Source organism: Hypomesus nipponensis, chromosome 5 (genome assembly GCF_054491055.1).
Source record: "Hypomesus nipponensis isolate SF chromosome 5, ASM5449105v1, whole genome shotgun sequence".
Classification (NCBI taxonomy): domain Eukaryota; kingdom Metazoa; phylum Chordata; class Actinopteri; order Osmeriformes; family Osmeridae; genus Hypomesus; species Hypomesus nipponensis.
This window is the reverse complement of record NC_140365.1, coordinates 13,222,600-13,243,638: the sequence shown is the minus strand read 5'-3', so window position 1 is coordinate 13,243,638 and position 21,039 is coordinate 13,222,600. Positions and strand designations below refer to the sequence as shown.

The 21,039-nt window shown below is 41.8% G+C and overlaps 1 protein-coding gene across 3 annotated transcripts in view; it reads left to right on the top strand.

Annotated features, from left to right (window-relative positions):
- The window catches only part of arhgef12b (Rho guanine nucleotide exchange factor (GEF) 12b), a 122,634-nt gene that overhangs the window by 87,334 nt on the left and 14,261 nt on the right, over positions 1-21,039 (top strand). For all 3 annotated transcript variants that reach the window (XM_084698164.1, XM_084698163.1, XM_084698162.1), the window contains 3 exons: positions 96-171; positions 7,412-7,579; positions 12,239-12,326. In XM_084698164.1, coding sequence (XP_084554290.1) covers positions 96-171; positions 7,412-7,579; positions 12,239-12,326 — 332 coding nt within the window. The remainder of the gene's footprint in view (positions 1-95; positions 172-7,411; positions 7,580-12,238; positions 12,327-21,039) is intronic.

Genomic DNA, 21,039 nt, shown 5'->3' with positions numbered 1-21,039 from the left:
TATCTTAAAATGTCACTCCAAAACAATGACTTGGGTCAAGAGTTGCAATGAGATCAACTCCAACATTTTTGGTGCCTTTTCCCGCTTTTGTATAGAATCTAGACCTCACCAAGAAGAAGATGGTACATGAAGGACCTCTTTCCTGGAAAGTCAACAAAGACAAGATCATCGGTATGACCTTCCATAACAAATAACATCTTTCAATATCATACATATTATACAGTTAACTCAGAAATTATTTGCACACCTGGTAAAGAGTAAAAAGTGCAACAAAAATGTCACCTTTTTTCCCTAATGTCAGAAAATGAGAACAATCCAACTTCCCAAAGTTGGATTTATTTAGAGAAAAAATGTATCTTTTTTTAAAATGAAACCATGAGTCCCACAATTATTGAAACCCCTAGAAATTCTTATGAACACAATCTAACTAAAGTATTTTTCCATTAATATTGAACTTTTTATAATAGTGTTTAGGAATTTACAAGCAGTAATCTGTGACTTCCTCTTTCACAGGCATATATATGAGGTGACACAGAGTCAATATTCTTTTATTCATGCTGTATTCATCAACATGGGAAAGATAGGAAAACAAACAAATCAAATGAGGGAAAAGTATGTTGAGCTTCAGAAGTCAGTGAATGGTTATAATGGTTAGGGTACATGACACCACAAACTCTGATATACTTGGATATTTTCAATCTGAATCTGGCTGTCTTTGACAAGAAACTAAGAAAACTTGGATCTTTTAGCAGGACATGTGCAAATCAATAAAAAAAAATGTTAATTGAACACAAAATCCGTTTTTTGACAAGGCCATCTTGGTCCGCTGACCTAAACCCCATTGAAAACCTGTGGTTTGCTGACAAGGAGAGTGCACAAGACCCTGGATGATCTGGAGAGATTCTGTAAAGAAGAATGCTCTCAGACTCCTAGCTCTGTATTCTCCCAATTTAAATAGATGTTAAGGAGAATACTTAGTGCTGTTTTATTGGAAAAGGGAAGTTGTACAAAGCATTCAATGTAGGGGTGCCAATAATGGTGGCACACACAGATTTTCTTTTCTCTAAATTCGTTTGTTTCTTCGTTATCTGCCGCTTATGCGGGGTCGGGTCGCGGGGGCATAAACCAAGCAGGGAGGCCCAGACTTCCCTCTCCCCGGCCACTTCCACCAGCTCTTCCTGGGGGACCCCGAGGCGTTCCCAGGCCAGCGGAGAGACATAGTCCCTCTAGCGTGTCCTGGGTCTTTCCTGGGGCCTCTTCCCAGTGGGACGTGCCCAGAACACCTCACCAGGGGCGTTCAGGAGGCATCCTGATCAGATGCCCGAGCCACCTCAGCTGGCTCCTCTCGACGCGGAGGAGCAGCGGTTATACTCTGAGCCCCTCCCTGATGACCAAGCTTCTCACCTTTATCTCTAAGGGAGAGCCCGGACACCCTGCGGAGAAAGCAGGGGCGCAGATGGAATTTTTGAACAAGCTGTCAGCAAATAATTCCAACTCCATTTGTTATTTTGTGTAATATATATATATGCAATGTTTATTGCAGCTTCAGTATATATAGGCCTACTGAAGTGCAATACTGAGGTAACAAAAGTGAGAACGATACTGCAATCCCCCAACCCTGTAGGGGGGTCCGGGGGCATGCTCCCCTGGAAGAACATTTCTTAAAATGTAAAGATAAACGCATCAATCTAGTGCACTTTGAGAGTAAAATTAAGAGGCTAGATCAATGTAGAATCTGTGCTCTTCTAAACAATATCATGTTATTTTAACCAGCCCCTGATTGGCTTTGAGGTTTAGGCAGGGCTCCAGACTAACTTTTTTTACTAGGAACACAGTAGCCCCTGACTGAACATTTTAGGAGCGCAAGCAGAACATTTAGGGGCACACCTTATATTGACCTGCAATGCATTTATTAATGTAACTAGAGAGGGTACAATTTAGTGGCAATGGTTTAGACCCTTTTAGGAGTGCTCAAGCACCCCTAAATTTGATCTCAGCACCCCTAAAAATGATACATTTGTAAAATATATTGTTTATTATCATTTGATGCTGGAAGTTCATGAAGAAAGGGACATCCTTCGTGTTTTCATTCAATATTTTGCATAATAATACATAAATGTATCAATTGTTATCCAGTGAAATTAGGGATTTATATTAGCAAGGGGTTTACGTTTAGCACTTTCGCAAGGCACAGTATTCATGTCACATTCTCATTGGGGGCTGAGCCCCCCTAAAGGTCTGATCTTAGAATCGCCCCTTGGATAATTTCTGGGGAAATTGTGGGGTGTGACTGCGTCGGTTGCAGATGGGTCCGTTTTTTTACTGTAATTTTTACAACTGATATACAGCGACACACCATATAAGCTTGAGTTTAAATACATTATTTAATGTGACATTACGTAGCCTACTGTACATGCAAGTCTTAGTTAATGACTTAAATGTATGATGCACTTTTCAATCAGTCCTCCGATACCACAACACGATACTTGCTGAGTATAACAGCGCAACAGCTCAAACACAGGCAGGGATACAGTAGCAACGCTAGTGCTAAATAAGTATTTAGCTGCTAGGCTCCATGATTCCGGGTAAGAAAGGCTCGTGTAACTGCTCACCAAAAGAACGAAGGGGAACCCACTTGTCTGGCAGATTACGACGTTTGTAGGAACCTAGCGAAAAATAGCTTAAACTTTCCTAGACTTTTAGCTACGGTACTAATACAGAAGGAACACTGATAACACTGTCTGACTAGAACGTTGTATCTATGCGTTGTTGCTAACGTGTGCTGACATTGTGCACACCTAATGAATTCAACATTTGTAGGTCGCACGTGCGCGAGTGTTTGTAAAAAATGCTTGCACTGTCTCAAAAACTGGTCGCAAAATGCGACCATTTGGTCGCAGTCTGGAACCCTGCGGTTTAGGCATTAGGTGAGGAGTTTGCATGCATGCAACATATTATTGATATAGTATAGCAATAGTCCATATTTCATTTCAATATCGCAAAACAAAGAAGACCTTCTCAATATGAAATATAACGTAACTCATTTGAACCAGACCAGCAATATTTACCTTCATAAATTCTTCTTCACGCCCTCTGCCTTGGTAGAGCTAGTCGCCTGGCTATAACTAGCTGTTGCTAGTGCCATATTTTCTGATTCTAAATCTGCATCTAGACTTTAATCTAGACTTTAATGGTAAAAGACCGTGGCGCACAGGGATGGGTAATGAGCGTTGCTTCAGATCAAAATTACAATGCAACATACGTCAGACACCTTAGATATGAGAGACCCCCTCAGATTTTTGACTTTGTTGCTTTCATGGGAGCCAGTCCTCACTCTATGGGAGCTCGGCTCCCTCTGGCTACCACGTAATTCGAGCACTGAATGAAAAGGAGCGGCCAAACATTAGGCTACAATTTTAAGCAGCCAAAAGAACGGGCCTACTAACGTCATCTCCATGACAAACAGGAAGACGCCAAGCCTAAAAGCACTACTTTAATACTTTAAAATAAGCATAATACACTTTTTCTTTTCAAGTGTTGTAGTACTTTTGTGTGGCCAACGTTACACACGCTAACATCGCCTAATCAGCTGCGCAGTTATAAATGATGCTTGTCGCCTTATGTAGGGAGAGTGGTGGGGACGGATCGGGGTCGCTAGGAATCTGAGGGGGACATGTCCCCCCCGTCCCCAGTGTCATCTGCGTGCATGGGAGAAAGCTCATTTCGGCCGCTTGTATTTGCGATCCTGTTCTTTCAGTCACTACCCACAGTTTGTGACCATAGGTGAGGGTAGGAACGTAGATCGACTGGTAAATAGAGAGCTTCGCCTTTTGACTCAGCTCCTTCTTCACCACGACGGACCGATGCAGAGCCCGCATCACTTCAGACGCCGCACCAATCCGCCTGTCGATCTCGTGCTCCATTCTTCCCTCACTCGTGAAGACCCTGAGATACTTGAACTCCTCCGCTTGGGTCAAGATCTCCTCCTTGTTCCGGAGATTGCACTCCACCCTTTTCCGGTCAATACCTATGGCCTCAGATTTGGAGGTGCTGATTCGCATCCCAGCCGCTTTGCATTCGGATGCGAACCGCTCCGGTGAGAGCTGAAGGTCGCGGCCCGATGAAGCCAACAGGACCACATCATCTGCAGAAAGCAGCGACCCTATCCTGAGGTCACCAAACCGGACTCCCTCAACCCTTACGGAAGGAAAATATATTGCAGTATATTGGAAAATATCATGTGATATTAGGCAATATGTGTCCTATGGAATATGGAATTTAATATTTATATTGTACAATAAATTGCAACATATTCAACATGAATATATAGTATGTGTTCATATATACCAAAAATATATGCAATTTTGTATCTATAAATACCACGATAATGTATTCCGATTTATATGGGAAAATGTATTGATAATATATGAAAAGATATGTAACATGTATGTTTAATATATGGTAGAATATATTTTAATTATATGTTAAAAAAAAATAGCTGCAAGGAGCAATGGAAGATTTCTCCTTCAAAACTGCAAAATATGAATAATAGTTACACAGGGATTACCCAGAAAACTAAAAACCGTTTTGTCAAAAAAAAAAAAAAAAAAGCCTGTGTTTGGAGTTGAACCTGAAACCCTTCGTTGATCAGCACAACCTCTCATCTAATTGAGCCATTCCAAGATCTAGACTTTGCAATGTTCAGTTACTGAATAATAAAATAAGACTTTTCTCCTATGGCAATCATAGTCACATTTGGTCCAAGCTCAAACAGCTCTAATTCAGTCATATTTTCACATATTAAGGTGAAACTGTGCAGGGTACTTCAGGGGGAAGTCACCTTAAAGCCTATTCCTGACGGGGGAATCCTGATTATATGGAAATATATACATGAAATATATGTACAGATGTGTTCAATATATTGTGTAATATATTTTAAATATAGGTAAAATTATATGGAAATTTTTTGGAAATATATTTTCCCCCTAAATAAATGTCAATCTTACGGTATTTACGTTTTTGGGGGCACATTTTCAGTTAGCAGGTGGTACTGTATGAATCGGGATTCCATTTGAAATACTGCCGTTGACAACCTTATTAGAATACCTTCTAGATGGCTGAGCGGTTAGGGAATCAGCTGAGCTGTTAATCAAAAGGTTGCCGGTTCCATTCCCGGAAGCTGTGTCCTTGGACAAGGCAATTCACCCTCTTTGCCTCAACCTATATGTCTGTACATTGTATGGGCATGTTCTCATATATGTACACATGCATTGTCAAATATATCTTTCCATATAATTTTACATATATTTAAAATATATTCGACCATATTTGAAGCTTACAAGTGACACTATATCTTTACATACCCATACATTTTCCCATATTAAGCGGCATACATTATGGTGGTTATTTATGAATACATAATTGCATATATTTTGGGATATGTAACCACATATCCACATATTATATTTTAATGTTCCATATATTGCAATATATGGAAAACGGCAATCATTGCTGTATTCTGCAATAGATTGCAATATATTACATACATATATATTATAGTTTATAAAATATTAGTAATATATTTATCATCAATTTATTATCCCATGTATTTCCATATACAATATGTTGGTCAATGTCATGGAAAATAATATATTACAATATATTAAAATGTATTTCAAATCATATATTGGTAAATATATTTTCTTTCCATAAGGGAAAGCCCTGGCTGCGCCTAGAAATTCTGTCCATATAAGTTATGAACAGAATCGGTGACAATGGGCAGCCCTGGCGGAGTCCACAACCTTACCGGAAACAAGTTGGACTTACTACAGGCAATGCGGACCAAACTCTGGCACCGATCGTACAGGGACCGGACAGCCCCGATCAGGGAATCCGGTACCCCATACTCTCGGAGCACTGCCCACATGCGCCTCCGAGGGACACGGTTGAACGCCTTTTCCAAATCCACAAAACATGTGTAGACTCGTTGGGCGAACTCCCACGTACCCTCCAGGACTCTGCCGAGGGTATAGAGCTGGTCCATTGTTCCACGGCCAGGACGAAAACCACCAATTCCTCCTGAATTCCTGAAGGAAGGGTGAGGAGTGTGATCCCCCTAAAGTTGGAGCACACCCTCTGGTCCCCCTTTTTAAAGAGGGGAACCACCACCCCGGTCTGCCAGTCCAGAGGCACAGTCCCCGATGTCCACGCGATGTTGCAGAGTCGTGTCAACCAAGACAGCTCTACAACATCCAGAGCCTTAAGGAACTCCGGGCGGATCTCATCCACCCCAGGGGCCCTGCCACCGCAGAATTTTTCAACCACCTTGGCGACCTCAGCCCCAGAGGTAGAAGGGCGCCCCCCCCCCCAATGTCCCCAGACTCTGCCTCCATGTCGAAAGTGTGTTGCTGGAATTAAGGAGGTCTTCGAAGTATTCCTACCACCTGCAAAAGTCGAGGTCACCAGCGCACCATCCCCACCATACACAGTGTTGACAGTGCACTGCTTCCCCCTCCTGAGTTGCCGGATGGTGGTTCAGAACCTTTTCGAAGCCGTTCGGAAGTCATTCTCCATGGCCTCACCGAACTTCTCCCATGCCTGGGATTTTTGCCTCCGTGACTGCCGGTACACATTAGCTGCCTCTGGAGTCCTACCAGCCAATAAGGTCAGATAGGCTTCCTTTTTGGGCCCTGGAGCCCTGGAGCTTCAACTCCCCCAGAGGTGGGAGTTGAAGCTCCTTCTGACAGGGGGTCCTGCCAGCCGTTCCCAGCAGACCCTCACATTACGTTTGGGCCTGCCAGGCCTGACCGGCATCCTCCCCCACCATCGTAGCCAACTCACCACCAGGTGGTGATCAGTTGATAGCTCCGCCCCTTTCCTCACCCGAGTGTCCAAGACATTCGGCCCAGTGACCTGCATCCGGGCAAGGGCAGCTGGGAACCATTGTTGTTTTTCTTCATGGTGAGTTTTTTGAGCCACGCTTTTTCTGGTCTTTCATCTGGAACCTGTTTGGCTTGGGTGACCCTACCTACGGGCATAAATCCCCCGACAACATAGCTTCCAGGATCATTAGGACACGCAAACCCCTCCACCGCGATAAGGTGGTGACTCAGGGAGGGTTTTTTTTCTTCTTCTCTAAATTAATGTACTTAAATTGAAGGTTGGATTGTTCAATTCCTTTTCCAATGGGACATTATGCTAAAGGACAAAAAGGTGAAACATGTTTTACTCATCTTTACCAGGGTTGCCAATAATTCCAGAATTGACTATATATATGACTGTATTCAAATATATTCAGTTCTAGACCAGATGTACTGTGAGGTAGTGACGTGCTAGCTTTAGAAGTGATCTAGCTGGTTAATATGCAAATGATTCTGATGTGCCAGTACTACTTTCCTCCTTCTCCCTTCAGAACTGTACACCCTGCTTCTTGAGGACATCCTGGTCCTTCTGCAGAAGCAGGATGAACGCCTGGTTCTCAAGTGCCACAGCAAGAACCTGGCAGGGACAGCAGACACCAAGCACATCTTCAGCCCCATCATTAAGCTCAGCACCGTGCTGGTGCGCTCTGTAGCAACTGGTGAGTCTCCTGTTCTGTGGGAAAAAAAACTGAAAGCGATCTGGGTTATCAGAGTCCTAAGCTGCAATTTCGTCAAGACAAAATGGTTCTGGTCGTACCTATCTGATAGGACCTTCCAGGTCTGCTGAAGAGAGTCCACTTTAGCACCTCACTCACTCACTCAGGGAGTCCCAGTGATATGGTAACTACCTCCTTATTGGCCTACCAGCGGGTAACATAAGCCCTCTGCAGATCGTCAAGAATGCGTCCACCCGTCTAATCTTTAAGCTCCCCAAGTACTCACACCCAATTCCCCCCTCAGGTTGTTTCATTGGCTGCCTGCCGCCGCGAAGATAGGTGCAAAATCTTGATCCTTACTGTGGTGTATTGGGGTTCTATACTTCTTATCTAATTCAAACATGAAGCACTTAGTGATGCAATTTGTGACCGCCTACCTAATGAGGCTAGAACTGTTGACTGAAAGTAACCTAATACTGACGAGAACTATACAACTTAGCATGTCCATGGAAATGGCAGCCAAGGGGGCAAAACAGTTGAGTGCTGCAACGGGTGAAGTACAGCTGACGGCTCTCGTGCTGATAAGACCATGCTCCCGTTGTGGCAAACAAGGCCACTCAGCTGCAGAATGCTGGTGTAAGTAGCTAGATTGCCACGCCTGTGGGATAAAGGGTCATATTGAAAGGGGCCTGTCATAGTTAGAAAGAGAGTACACAACAAATGCACAAGAATACCTACAAACAAAAAAGCTATACATGAGAAAACAGTGCACGCTGTGGAAAGACAAGTTAGTTGCAGTGATTCATCAGATAACTAATTACCATTACACATACTTACATTGGCAGGTGGGGCAGCCAGCTACTGGGTAACACCGCTGCTAGAGATAGATACGGGGGCTGCGGTGTCCCTTGTGTCGGAGACTGTGTATCGGCAACACTTCTTCCCCTTCTGCCAGCACGGGTGGTGTTGAAGACTTTTAAGGGAGAAACTGTGGCGGTTAAAGGACTAGTAAAGGTCAGCACTGAACTGAATGGCCATTGTTTGAAACTCCCTTTTGTATGTCGTACAGGGTGATCACCCATCCCTGCTGGGACAATTATGGATGGACAAAGTAAAAATTGAATGGCCAGCGGTACGAATGTTAAACAAGGGAGAGACAACATTCAAGAAGATCTTAAAGAAGCATGCTGATCTTTTCACAAATTAACTGGTCAACATGAATAACATTACAGCAAAGTTGAGCATTAAACCAGGGAGCAGCCCACAATTTTATAAGGCACAGCCTGTGCCGTATGCTCTCCGGCCAAAGTTGGAGAAGGAGTTAGATGATCTAGTGACAAGTGGGGGGCTGGCACCAGTGAGTGTCAGTGACTGGGCCACCCCCATCGTGCCTGTCCGAAAAATAATGGGACACTCCGGATATGTGGTGACTTCAAAGTGACCAAGTGTTGCAAGCAGAGCACTACCCACTTTCCCTCATGGACGATTTGTTTGCAGGCCTGGTGCATGGCAAACAGTTCAGCAAAATCAACCTGAACCAGGTCTACCTACCTGTCGCTCTAGAGTCCAGAGAACTCCGGACCATCAGCACCCAGGGACTGTTCCGCTACTGCCGTCTGGCTTTCGGTGTCATCTCAGCTCCTGCCTTGTTCCAAAAAGCCATGGATTAGATTTTTGTCAGGGTTGCCAGGCGTACAGTGTTACCTTGACGACATTTAGAGTACTGGGACGGATGACTATGACCACTTTCGTAACCCAGACGGAACTCTAAGAGAGTAGTAGAGGGTTCATAAAGAACATTTTGAGTTTTTCCAGTCCTCTCTGTAATATCTTGGACGTGTTCAACGTCTCCGGGCTACATAAAGCACCTTTAAAAACCAGAGCCATTGTGGAGGCTCCACCTCCTCAAAATGTGAATCAGCTGTGCTCATATTTAGGGCTGCTTAAGTACTACGGCCGGTTTATTCAGTATCTCTCAACCCTATTTAAGCCACTACATGAACTGTTGACCCATGAAAATAACTGGGAATGGTCTGCTGCATGCCACACAGTATTCCTCAAGTCAAAAGAGGCCCTGTTGAATTCTGATGCACTGACGCACTTTGACCCATTATTGCCACTACAGCCAGCATGTGACGCATCTCCTCATGGGGTAGGTGCAGTTGTTTCTCACATTATGCCTGGCGGTTTAGAAAAGCCCATAGCATTTGCGTTGAGAACACTAAATAAGGCAGAATCCAACTATGCTCAGATTGAGCGTAAGGCTCTGAGCATTGTGTTTGGAATCAGAAAGTTCCATCAATATCTGTTCGGGAGGAGATTTACACTCTTAACTGATCACAAACCACTTACTGCTATCCTGGGACCACGTACAGGCATCCCACCGCTGGCTGCCAGTAGGATGCAAAGATGGACTTTGCTGTTGTCAGGCCATGACTATGACATCAAATACAGGAAATCAGAACTCCATGGCAACGCAGACGGCCTGTCACGCCTTCTACTTCCTGTAACTAGACCTATGACACGGCACTCAGACATATTTGATCTTCCACCAAGTTGAAGATGCCCTGTGTAAGGGGTCAGGTGGAACACAGGGTCCGGGGGCACCCTCTCCTGGGAGGTAGGCCTGAAGACGCTTAATTGAGGTAATCAACTAACAGGTGTAACTCATATTCCTGATTGTGCTTGCTTTAAAAGGACCCGATTAGAGGAAGGAGAGGAGAGTGGAGCCGGAGAGTGACGGGCGCAACGGCGGTTGAGGGACCGTCTAAGACTGAGTCAGTCATATGCATTTAAGTGTTTAAGTGTTTTTTTTTGTTGACCGGTTTTGACTACCTAGTACGGCAATGTGCGTGCTAGCGTTCTGGCTCCGCTAAAAAGAGAAAAAATATAAATAACCGAAGTATTGCTGCAAACTGTCCGTCTCAGCGTCTCATTTTGCTGTCCTGCACCCGGGGGGGGGGAACAAATCATCACACCTGTTACAGCACATCAAGTGAAAATCGCCACAAGGAACGACCTGGTGGCCATAAAGAAAGGAAAAAAAATATCAGACACACCTGAAACTAAGCCATATTGGGTCAGACAACAAGAACTGTCTGTGCAGTCGGGGTGTTTGCTGTGGGGGAGAAGGGTCGTCATGCCCCCATCCCTGCGCAGACCCATGCTGAAACAGCTCCATGCGGGACACTGTGGCATGGTGCGCATGAAAGAGGTGGCTCGAAGCTACTTCTGGTGGCTGGGATTGGACAAGTGCATTGAAGAGAAAGCTAAATTATGCACCACATGTCACAGAGTGCGAAATGCACCTCAACCAGCTCCTGTTCATCCAAGGGAGTGGCTAGCTGTGGCATGGCAGCACATACACATCGAATTCGCTGGACCATTTTTGGACGTGGTCGTAGACGCACACAGTAAGTGGCCTGAGGTTGCCATCATGACAGCAACAACAACAAAGAAGACCATGGAGAAACTGGGAGAAATGTTCAGTCAGTTCAGAAGTCTGGATCGACTGGTGAGTGACAACGGGCCTCAGTTTTGGTCCGAAGTGATGACTGTGTTCCTCAGAGTCAATGGTGTTCAACACGATTAGGTCTGCGCCTTACCACCCAGCCACTAATGGCTTAGCTGAAGGGTTTGTGCAAACATTGAAGCACAGCCTAAAGGCATCTGGGGCTACACCGTTTCCTGTTGACCTACCGGAACACCCCAGATAGCACCACAAAGTCATCTCCAGCAGCACTACTACTCAAAAGAGAACGAACATGTACTTAATCAAATCTAGGCTGACGTTGTCATACTCTGAAGGGTTCTTTGGGCTGTGAATATGGGGCGTGTTTCAACCGAACCCGGAAAAAAATGCCTCTTCGCTAAATTGGATAGACCTACAACCAATCAAAGCAACGTAATATGTTGTTTGTTGAAAAGGAATTAAACCCAAGCGCTCTTTGGTGATTTGGTTAATTATGTTACTGTTGATCATCTGTACATCATCGTATAAAGCCCTGCCCTGACAATTGGATTGGTCCGAACAGCTCTTGTTCAGGCATTAGTTTTTCCCGGACCGAGCAACTCCAGACCAAACTTCCTGACCCAATTTTTTTGTGGGCGGGAGCTAAGTTCAGCTGGCACCCAGGCTAAATCAAACCACCAACAGGGAGTGAAATTGTGCAACACTGTCAGCAAAAACAACTCCGACGGCAAGCTGCTTGAACTTATAGTTTACAAATGTAACCCATACATCCTGTCCTGATTGTGTTGTATTGCCAGTGGTTGTGTTAAATAAGGGGGGAGGAAATGTGGTGTATTGGAGTTCTATACTTCTTATCCTTAATTTTGGCCCTGTTGGGCCACTGTACTGAAGCGCCCCTAGTGGGCAGGTTGCCGTGTACCATGTCTCTTTGGTTCACATAAAGAATGAAGTTAACTGCACGCTGCCTCCGGTCCATTCATTTATTGAGGTTTACTTGTTAATTAAGATGTAACACTTACCTATACTGAGAGCAACAGGATGGAATCTGCATACCTCCAGGACATCATCCAGCAGTACGCATAGACGCAGGAACATCGACCCCTGCACACTCCCTCCTTGTAGTTCTTCTCCTAAGACATTTAGCTTCTGCTAAATGAATAAAATGGAATGTCACGTCTCTCCCTTTTCAGATAACAAGTCCTTCTTCGTGTTGTCCATGTCAGACAACGGTGCCCAAATCTATGAGCTAATGGCACAGACGGTGTCAGAGCAGAGAACGTAAGTCTGTCCAACCTCTTCTTTTCAGTGTCTTATTTCAATGGGCCTCATTCACCAATATCTTCCTAAGTTATTTCTTAAATTTGTTCTTAAGACAGTTCCTAAGAAAAGTCTATTTGTGATTCATGACATGTTCCTAAACAGCATAATTGTTCGCAGGTGTGGTCTTAGAATAGGTGCGTTCGACATGAACTGTTGGCTGCAGGCGGCTGACTTGAAAAAGTGAATTCTGGTTAGACTTTTTGTCTGACTTGAGACGGTGCTGAGGCTAGGTCACTAGCACTGTATGGCGCTGCATGAAGTCGGTCCATGTCGAACTGTGACGTAGCTATCAAAGTACCGTGAGATTGATTCGAGAACTTCCGGCTGTGTAGCCGAGCGCATTTTCTCAAGAGCAACTGCTCGGGTTCCAATGATGACACAGCTATTTCATGATTGGCCAGACTCACACACGACAACTTTGACGCGTGTTTTGTAATTATTCTGACACCTTTAGTTTCGCCATTGCTCAAATCCGGCCGAACTGTTTAATTGAATACACAAATGATTGAAGAAAGGGTTTTAGTCTGCCTCTTCACTAACAGAAAGACGAAGTTTAATTATAAATAAAGTAAGCTAACAGCGCCTGATCGGCCATGACTGACGTCAACGCAGAAAACCACGAGAACCTGGAATGTCTGACTTCACAGAGCCGTTTTCAACTCCTCACCGACTGCAAGCGGCTACTCTCGCCAGTCGTTTCATGCAGCCGCAGTCCATGTCGAACGCACCTAATGATGAATCCCAATAAAATGTCATAAATTGAAAGCTTGTGCCCCGTTGCTCCTATTTAGCATAAGTAAACGCCCCGTTAATTCCAATAAAAGGGCATGAGATGGCAGGGCATACTCAGAAAAATGTCGGAAAGACGTGGTAAAGACGGTGGAGGCCCCAAATCCAAAAGAAAGAAAAACGTTAGTAATTCTGAAGTGGAGGTACTGCTGCAAGAAGTTAGTGACAAACACATCATATTAAGCATCAGCGGTGGATACAAAGCAGTCAATAAAACTGATGCATGGAATGCAATTAGCCTACTCATGCAGTGAAGGCTGTATCTGGAGAAGGGCGCAGAACTGATTAAGTGAAAAATAAATGGTTTGATCTGAAATCTGAGTGAAAAAAACATATTTCAAAAGATAGGAGATAGATAACTGTTTCAAATATCCTTAAAGACTGCTTTTGCTAGCCTAAAGCGTCCCAACAGGTAGCCTACTCGTCACTTTCTGACATGTTGCAGCAGCGATAAATACGCCATTGTGTGGGAATATAAATATTATTGTTAGGAATAACATGAATACATGTTATTGAATGGCAAGGTTCACCGTTAACATAATTGATGTGAATTGAAGGCAAAGCAAGGCTAGTTTATTTAAATAAGCCTAGCACAATTCATACACAATGGCAATTCAAAGTGCTTTAGAGATGAGCAGAAGTGTAAGTGTTGTGTGTTTTTTTTAAACAAACGTATCATTATGTGAAAAATAATAAAAATGATTAGTTGCTGTGGTAGAAATGTTGGTCATATGCATAGATGTGTATGAAATCTATAAGCTTCTATGTTCATTGGTAAGAGACAGGAAGAGAAGATAATTAAGTTGAGTTCAAAGGAATGTGAGGTGCTGATGGCTCTGTGGGCATTTTGCCATGGGGGATGGTTGAAGCATCTTATATGGCCTTCTGTCCTCTGGTCAGTGTAAGGGGCTATAGAGGCAGTTGCTCTGAACTTTGGCTAGAGAAGGACTGTGTCCTGTTTCATTGTTTGTATTAAAAGTATTGTTTGAAGATGATCACACAAAAGACAGTTGACCATTTGGCTGCCCAACTCCTAGGGCTTTATTATCTACTGCCCTAGAGAGAGATGCCACATCAAAGAACTGTGTTAACATTTGGTATGGAGATGTATTGTTTCAAACTGTCACTAAGTTGAGTTAACCAATCACAGAGTTTACTACATTGATTGATTGACCTTATAGAAAGCCATTTAATCTCAAGTTTATATAAGGCAGTGCATGTGTGATAGTTCTCTTTCATTCTTGCGAACGATTTGTGACTAGCGCACCCTTCGTAATGACAGATCAGCAAAGCTTTGTTTAATCATATGTAATTGTATAGTCTAAATAAATTGTATTGAAACCACCATCTTCGACTATTCAAATCTACACAGTCCAGCTAGAATTTTCTTTCACAGTTGCAAAGATATAAGAGAGAGAAATATTTCATTTTAAATTAGAATGGGCTAAAACAGTATAACTACTTATTTTACCCAAACATATCAGCTCTCAATGGGCCTCATTCATCAAATGTTCTTACAAACAAATTTGTTGTCAAACCCCACTTGCGCAGTTTTTACAAAGATTCTGGCATTCACCAATATTTTCTTATATGGGATTTGTTCTTGGGTAAGAACAGAATTTACGCACACCGAAGAGCACCCTTACGCACAATTGAGAGCTGACATGTTTGCGCAGAATAAGTAGTTATACCTTTTTTGTCCGTTCTAATTTAAAATTGAATATTTCTCTCCTTTATAATTTTCTACCTAATAATTTTCATAATTGTACACATATTTTTTTGTTTGTTTTAATAAATACACACTACACTTACACTTCTGCTCATTTGTAAAGCACTTGGAATTTCCATTGTGTATGAATTGTGCTCGGCCTATATTAATACAGTATTTTACAATCGCTATGACAATGTTTTCAATACTTCAATACAAACAAGTTTCCTAAACTCTTGACACAGTTAGCAACATCCGTCTGTGTTGGCTATACAATTAACACATTTCTTGTTGCTTTGACACAAAATGCATAGAATAAACACAAATCTTAAATGCTTGAACTTCTTTTACACACACGTTCAACCAAGACCAAAACAATTTATTTCTACTAATAAATACACACTACACTTACACTTCTGCTCATTTGTAAAGCACTTGGAATTTCCATTGTGTATGAATTGTGCTCGGCCTATATTAATACAGTATTTTACAATCGCTATGACAATGTTTTCAATACTTTTAACAAGTTTCCTAAACTCTTGACACAGGTAGCACAACATCCGTCTGTGTTGTACGGTGGCCCTGAACTGCAAAACACACCCCCTAATATGAGTACATCCCCCAAATGAAAACACTCCCCCCGAATACGAGTCAACTCCCCCCAAATCGGATGACTTGTTCACTTCCCCCAATACAAAAACACGCTCCCCCAAATGGAAAACGACATTACATGAACTCAAAAACACATTACATTAACTCTGAACGGAAAGGGTAGGTACTACACTTCAGCGCTGATTGGATGCAGTAGGCTAACTAACAAGAAATAAGAAATTGAACGACATAAGTACAAAATGCAATAGCCTGACAGAGTTACGTGCACCGGGACATTTATTTGGGTATCGAAGCATGTAGCATAGGCTACTTATGCAAAAGCATAAATTGCGTGTTAAACGTAGGCTAAACATCGATAGCCAAACAACTAGTCCACGTAACTCTGTCATTATCATGAACTTGATCGTTTTGGTTGGAAGAAAAGAGGAAACATTTGTGTTAACAATTCAGTCATGACACTACTCTTTATTTTAATCAGGGTCATTCCTATTAAATAATCTTAGATAAAAACGCAGTTGAAGGAAGCAGGACTTTTCAGAAGAAAAAACTAATAGTCCACTACAGAAGACCTAAATGCTACAACAACAGAGTAACGTGGACCAGGATAGGTATTGTTTGGCTATTGATTTTTACATTTAACACTAAATACTTTTGCCTAAGTAGCATACTGCTACATTCTTCGATAGCCAAACAAATGTCCTGGTGCACGTAACTCTGCCAGGCGATTGCATTTTGTACTTCTGTCGATCAATTTCATATTTCTTGTTAGTTAGCCTACTGCATCCAATCAGCGCTGAAGTGTAGTACCTGCCCTTTCCGTTCGGAGTTAATGTAATGTGTTTTTGAGTTAATGTAATGTCGTTTTCCATTTGGGGGAGCGTGTTTTTGTATTGGGGGGAGGTGAACAAGTCATCCGATTTGGGGGGAGTTGACTCGTATTCGGGGGGCGTGTTTTCATTTGGGGGATGTACTCATATTAGGGGGTGTGTTTTGCACTTCAGGGCCACCGTAGTGTTGGCTATACAATTAACACATTTCTTGTTGCTTTGACACAAAATGCATAGAGTAAAAACAAATCTTAAATGCTTGAACTTCTTTTACACACACGCTCAACCAAGACCAAAACAATTTATTTTTACTGCCCAATTTACCAATGCTTTACATCATGTTCAAAACCTAACTTATTGGCTAAAGCCAAAGTGAACAGCTGTTCATATTGTAAATTGAAACACAAACATATCCCCTGTATTTTATTCCATTGCTAATGAGAAACAGCTGGTTGAAGTTATGCGAATACTGTAAATCACAGCTGATTCCCAACTAGGAAACACTCAGGTGTTGAGGTTCTTTCAATCGCATGACCATAAGGTATATACAGTAAGAGGACCTCTTTGGGCTACTCTTATGTGAAAAAAGAACAATACAGAGAAAGAAGACAAAGAAAAAGAAAGAATATGTAATGCCTGCATGAGGGAGAAGAAAACAAGTACCAGGACAAGGTAGAGGAGTGGGACAAGGGAGAGGAGTTATAATGTGTGGTGGTGCTCAGAGAAGGGCCAGAGCTAGGGTAATTGATGAAATATTTTAAATTGCAGCTATATTGCATATTTCTTGCAGTACTGTCCTGTTGCAACTGAAGCCTTTACTGCAGCAAGTATGTTTCTGTCTTCTTTTTTCAAAACAGTAACCGTACATTCTATAAAGCTACTCTGAGATGGGTCATTCATTTTTTGTTCTGAATTTCTGCAACAAAAGAAACTAAATGCATGCATTTACTAAACCCAACAAAACAAAAATGTAAAGAGGCTTCAAAAGGAACTGCATTGCAAAACACAATCTATGATCCATATACTGTGAGACCTGACACATACTGTATAATAGAATGTTTGTTATGACGTGCTAGGATTTATTAAATGTTCCTGTTGAATGCGAACGTGTGTTAGTGTTTTGGTAGACATGGTGTAATGTTAGTGTATTTTTTTGTTATGAAAATTCGTGTTTGAGTTTAGTTTACAATGTGTGATTTTGAGCATGAATTTAACAGGTTTTGCCAATTGTGTGTGGTAGGTGTGTTGGTGCATTAAGAGTAAGAGTAACAAGGAAACTTGTTAGATGTATTGAAAAGTCATAGCGATTGTAAAAAACTATAAACTAGCCTTGCTTTGCCTTCAATTCAAATTAAGTATGTTAAAAGGGAACTTTGCCATCAAATAATAAGTGACTTATCACTGTATTTATAGGCCCAAAGTAGGCTTATTCCGCACACGAGGACTACACCACACAATGGCGTATTTATTGCTAGTATTTAGAGAGTGACGAGTAGGCTACCTGTTGGAACGCTTCAGGCTACCAAGAGCAGTCCTCATGGATATTTGTAACAGTCAACTGATTTCTAAGCTCACTGATTCTTGAGATAAGGGACAAAAGTACTTTTGGAAAGTGACAAACAAAAAATCTATACTACATTTTTTCGAATTGGATATCTTCATGAACACGGATCTCACCTATCATACAATGAAAAGGAACAGGTTTTTTATTTAACCACTTTTATACAAATTTACATATACTCACTGAGTAACTTGACATTTGTCAACTCCGTCTGACACATGAAAATATGTTTTTTTGTGTGTTTGATCAATTCAATAACACAAAGTCTTTGAGTGTGTAGAAACGGTGTGCCTTAGCAAGGTTAATTGATAAACTGCATTGAATACACTTCATATTATTTTACATCGTTTTGGAATCAGCCATCTTAAATTACCTTCATTTATTATACAATTTTTTTCATTTTGTTTAGTTCCTAGAATTAGTTGAACTATTGTACTTTTGTACTTAATTTAAACGGTAGGCCCTATATGTTTATTGTTTGCGCCTTCCTGCCACAGTAAATTCCGTGTTTGTGTAACATAGGCTACATGGCAAATAAACCGAATTCTGATTCTGATCCTGATGGACATGGGGGAAGAAACCCACCCAAATTTGCTTGGGTTAAACAGGCATGGGAGGAAATTGCCACAATTGTTACGAATCAATTTCACAAACATAGAGATTTCTCGTGAAAAACGTTTATTATCATTGAAGAAATGTAACACGCCATAAATCAAAACAATGTAACGTAGCTTCGCAGAAAGAAGACCCTGGCCTCACCAGCAGCGTGCACTGACCAAGCTTGCGCCCTTAAAATAGCATCTGAATAATACGCCATTGACTTTAGACCATGTTTTTCCTGGTCAGTTGCTGATTTTTTTTTCGGAAACTGCAAAATAGCACCAGGGAACGTTTGCGCCGGAACACGCCTCCTTTTTCGCTAAAACCGCCGACGGGAGCGCAAAGCCATTTTGATGTGCGTCTGTGGAGGGAAAAGTCGGCTTTGCGTCGAGTGAAAACTAGGAATGACACTTGCGTTGTTGACTAAGTCAATTGCGCTGGGTGCAAGATCGGGCCCATCATATTTAATAGTGTCAGCTGTGGATACAAAGCAGTAAATAAAACTGATGCATGGAATGAAATTACTCATGCAATGAACGCTGTATCTGGAGAAGTGTGCAGAACTGATTAAGTGAAAAAATTAATGGTTTAACTTTAATCTGAATTGTTAAGCAAAAAAACTTAGCCCACTGATTCTTTAAATAAGTCTGTGTGTTTCCTAGTTGGGAATCAGCTGTGATTTACAGTATTCGCATAACTTCAACCAGCTGTTTCTCAGTAGCAATGGAATAAAATAAAATACAGGGGATATGTTTGTGTTTCAATTTACAATATGAACAGCTGTTCACTTTGGATTTAGCCCATAAGTTAGGTTTTGAACATGATGTAAAGCATTGGTAAATTGGGCAGTAAAAATAAATTGTTTTGGTCTTGGTTGAGCGTGTGTGTAAAAGAAGTTCAAGCATTTAAGATTTGTTTTTACTCTATGCATTTTGTGTCAAAGCAACAAGAAATGTGTTAATTGTATAGCCAACACTACGGTGGCCCTGAAGTGCAAAACACACCCCCTAATATGAGTACATCCCCCAAATGAAAACACGCCCCCCGAATACGAGTCAACTCCCCCCAAATCGGATGACTTGTTCACCTCCCCCCAATACAAAAACACGCTCCCCCAAATGGAAAACGACATTACATTAACTCAAAAACACATTACATTAACTCCGAACGGAAAGGGCAGGTACTACACTTCAGCGCTGGTTGGATGCAGTAGGCTAACTAACAAGAAATATGAAATTGATCGACAGAAGTACAAAATGCAATCGCCTGGCAGAGTTACGTGCACCAGGACATTTGTTTGGCTATCGAAGAATGTAGCAGTATGCTACTTAGGCAAAAGTATTTAGTGTTAAATGTAAAAATCAATAGCCAAACAATACCTATCCTGGTCCACGTTACTCTGTTGTTGTAGCATTTAGGTCTTCTGTAGTGGACTATTAGTTTTTTCTTCTGAAAAGTCCTGCTTCCTTCAACTGCGTTTTTAGCGTGCGCATAGGCTACTTGTAATATTGTGAAACATTAACAGCATATCTAAGATTATTTAATAGGAATGACCCTGATTAAAATAAAGAGTAGTGTCATGACTGAATTGTTAACACAAATGTTTCCTCTTTTCTTCCAACCAAAACGATCAAGTTCATGATAATGACAGAGTTACGTGGACTAGTTGTTTGGCTATCGATGTTTAGCCTACGTTTAACACGCAATTTATGCTTTTGCATAAGTAGCCTATGCTACATGCTTCGATACCCAAATAAATGTCCCGGTGCACGTAACTCTGTCAGGCTATTGCATTTTGTACTTATGTCGTTCAATTTCTTATTTCTTGTTAGTTAGCCTACTGCATCCAATCAGCGCTGAAGTGTAGTACCTACCCTTTCCGTTCAGAGTTAATGTAATGTGTTTTTGAGTTCATGTAATGTCGTTTTCCATTTGGGGGAGCGTGTTTTTGTATTGGGGGAAGTGAACAAGTCATCCGATTTGGGGGGAGTTGACTCGTATTCGGGGGGAGTGTTTTCATTTGGGGGATGTACTCATATTAGGGGGTGTGTTTTGCAGTTCAGGGCCACCGTACAACACAGACGGATGTTGTGCTACCTGTGTCAAGAGTTTAGGAAACTTGTTAAAAGTATTGAAAACATTGTCATAGCGATTGTAAAATACTGTATTAATATAGGCCGAGCACAATTCATACACAATGGAAATTCCAAGTGCTTTACAAATGAGCAGAAGTGTAAGTGTAGTGTGTATTTATTAAAACAAACAAAAAAAAATATGTGTCCAATTATAAAAATTATTAGGTGGAAAATTATAAAGGAGCGAAATATTCAATTTTAAATTATAACAGACGAAAAAGGTATAACTAATTACTCTGCGCAAACATGTTAGCTCTCAATTGTGCGTAAGAGTTAGCCTGACGTTGTCATACTCAATTCTCATCAGAATATGAGTCTAAAAACTCTCCGTTGGGCTGTGACTATGGGGCGTGTCAACCGAGCTCGTAAAACAAATGCCTCTTCGCTCAATTGGATAGACCTGCAACCAATCAGAGCAATGTAATATGTTGTTTGTTGA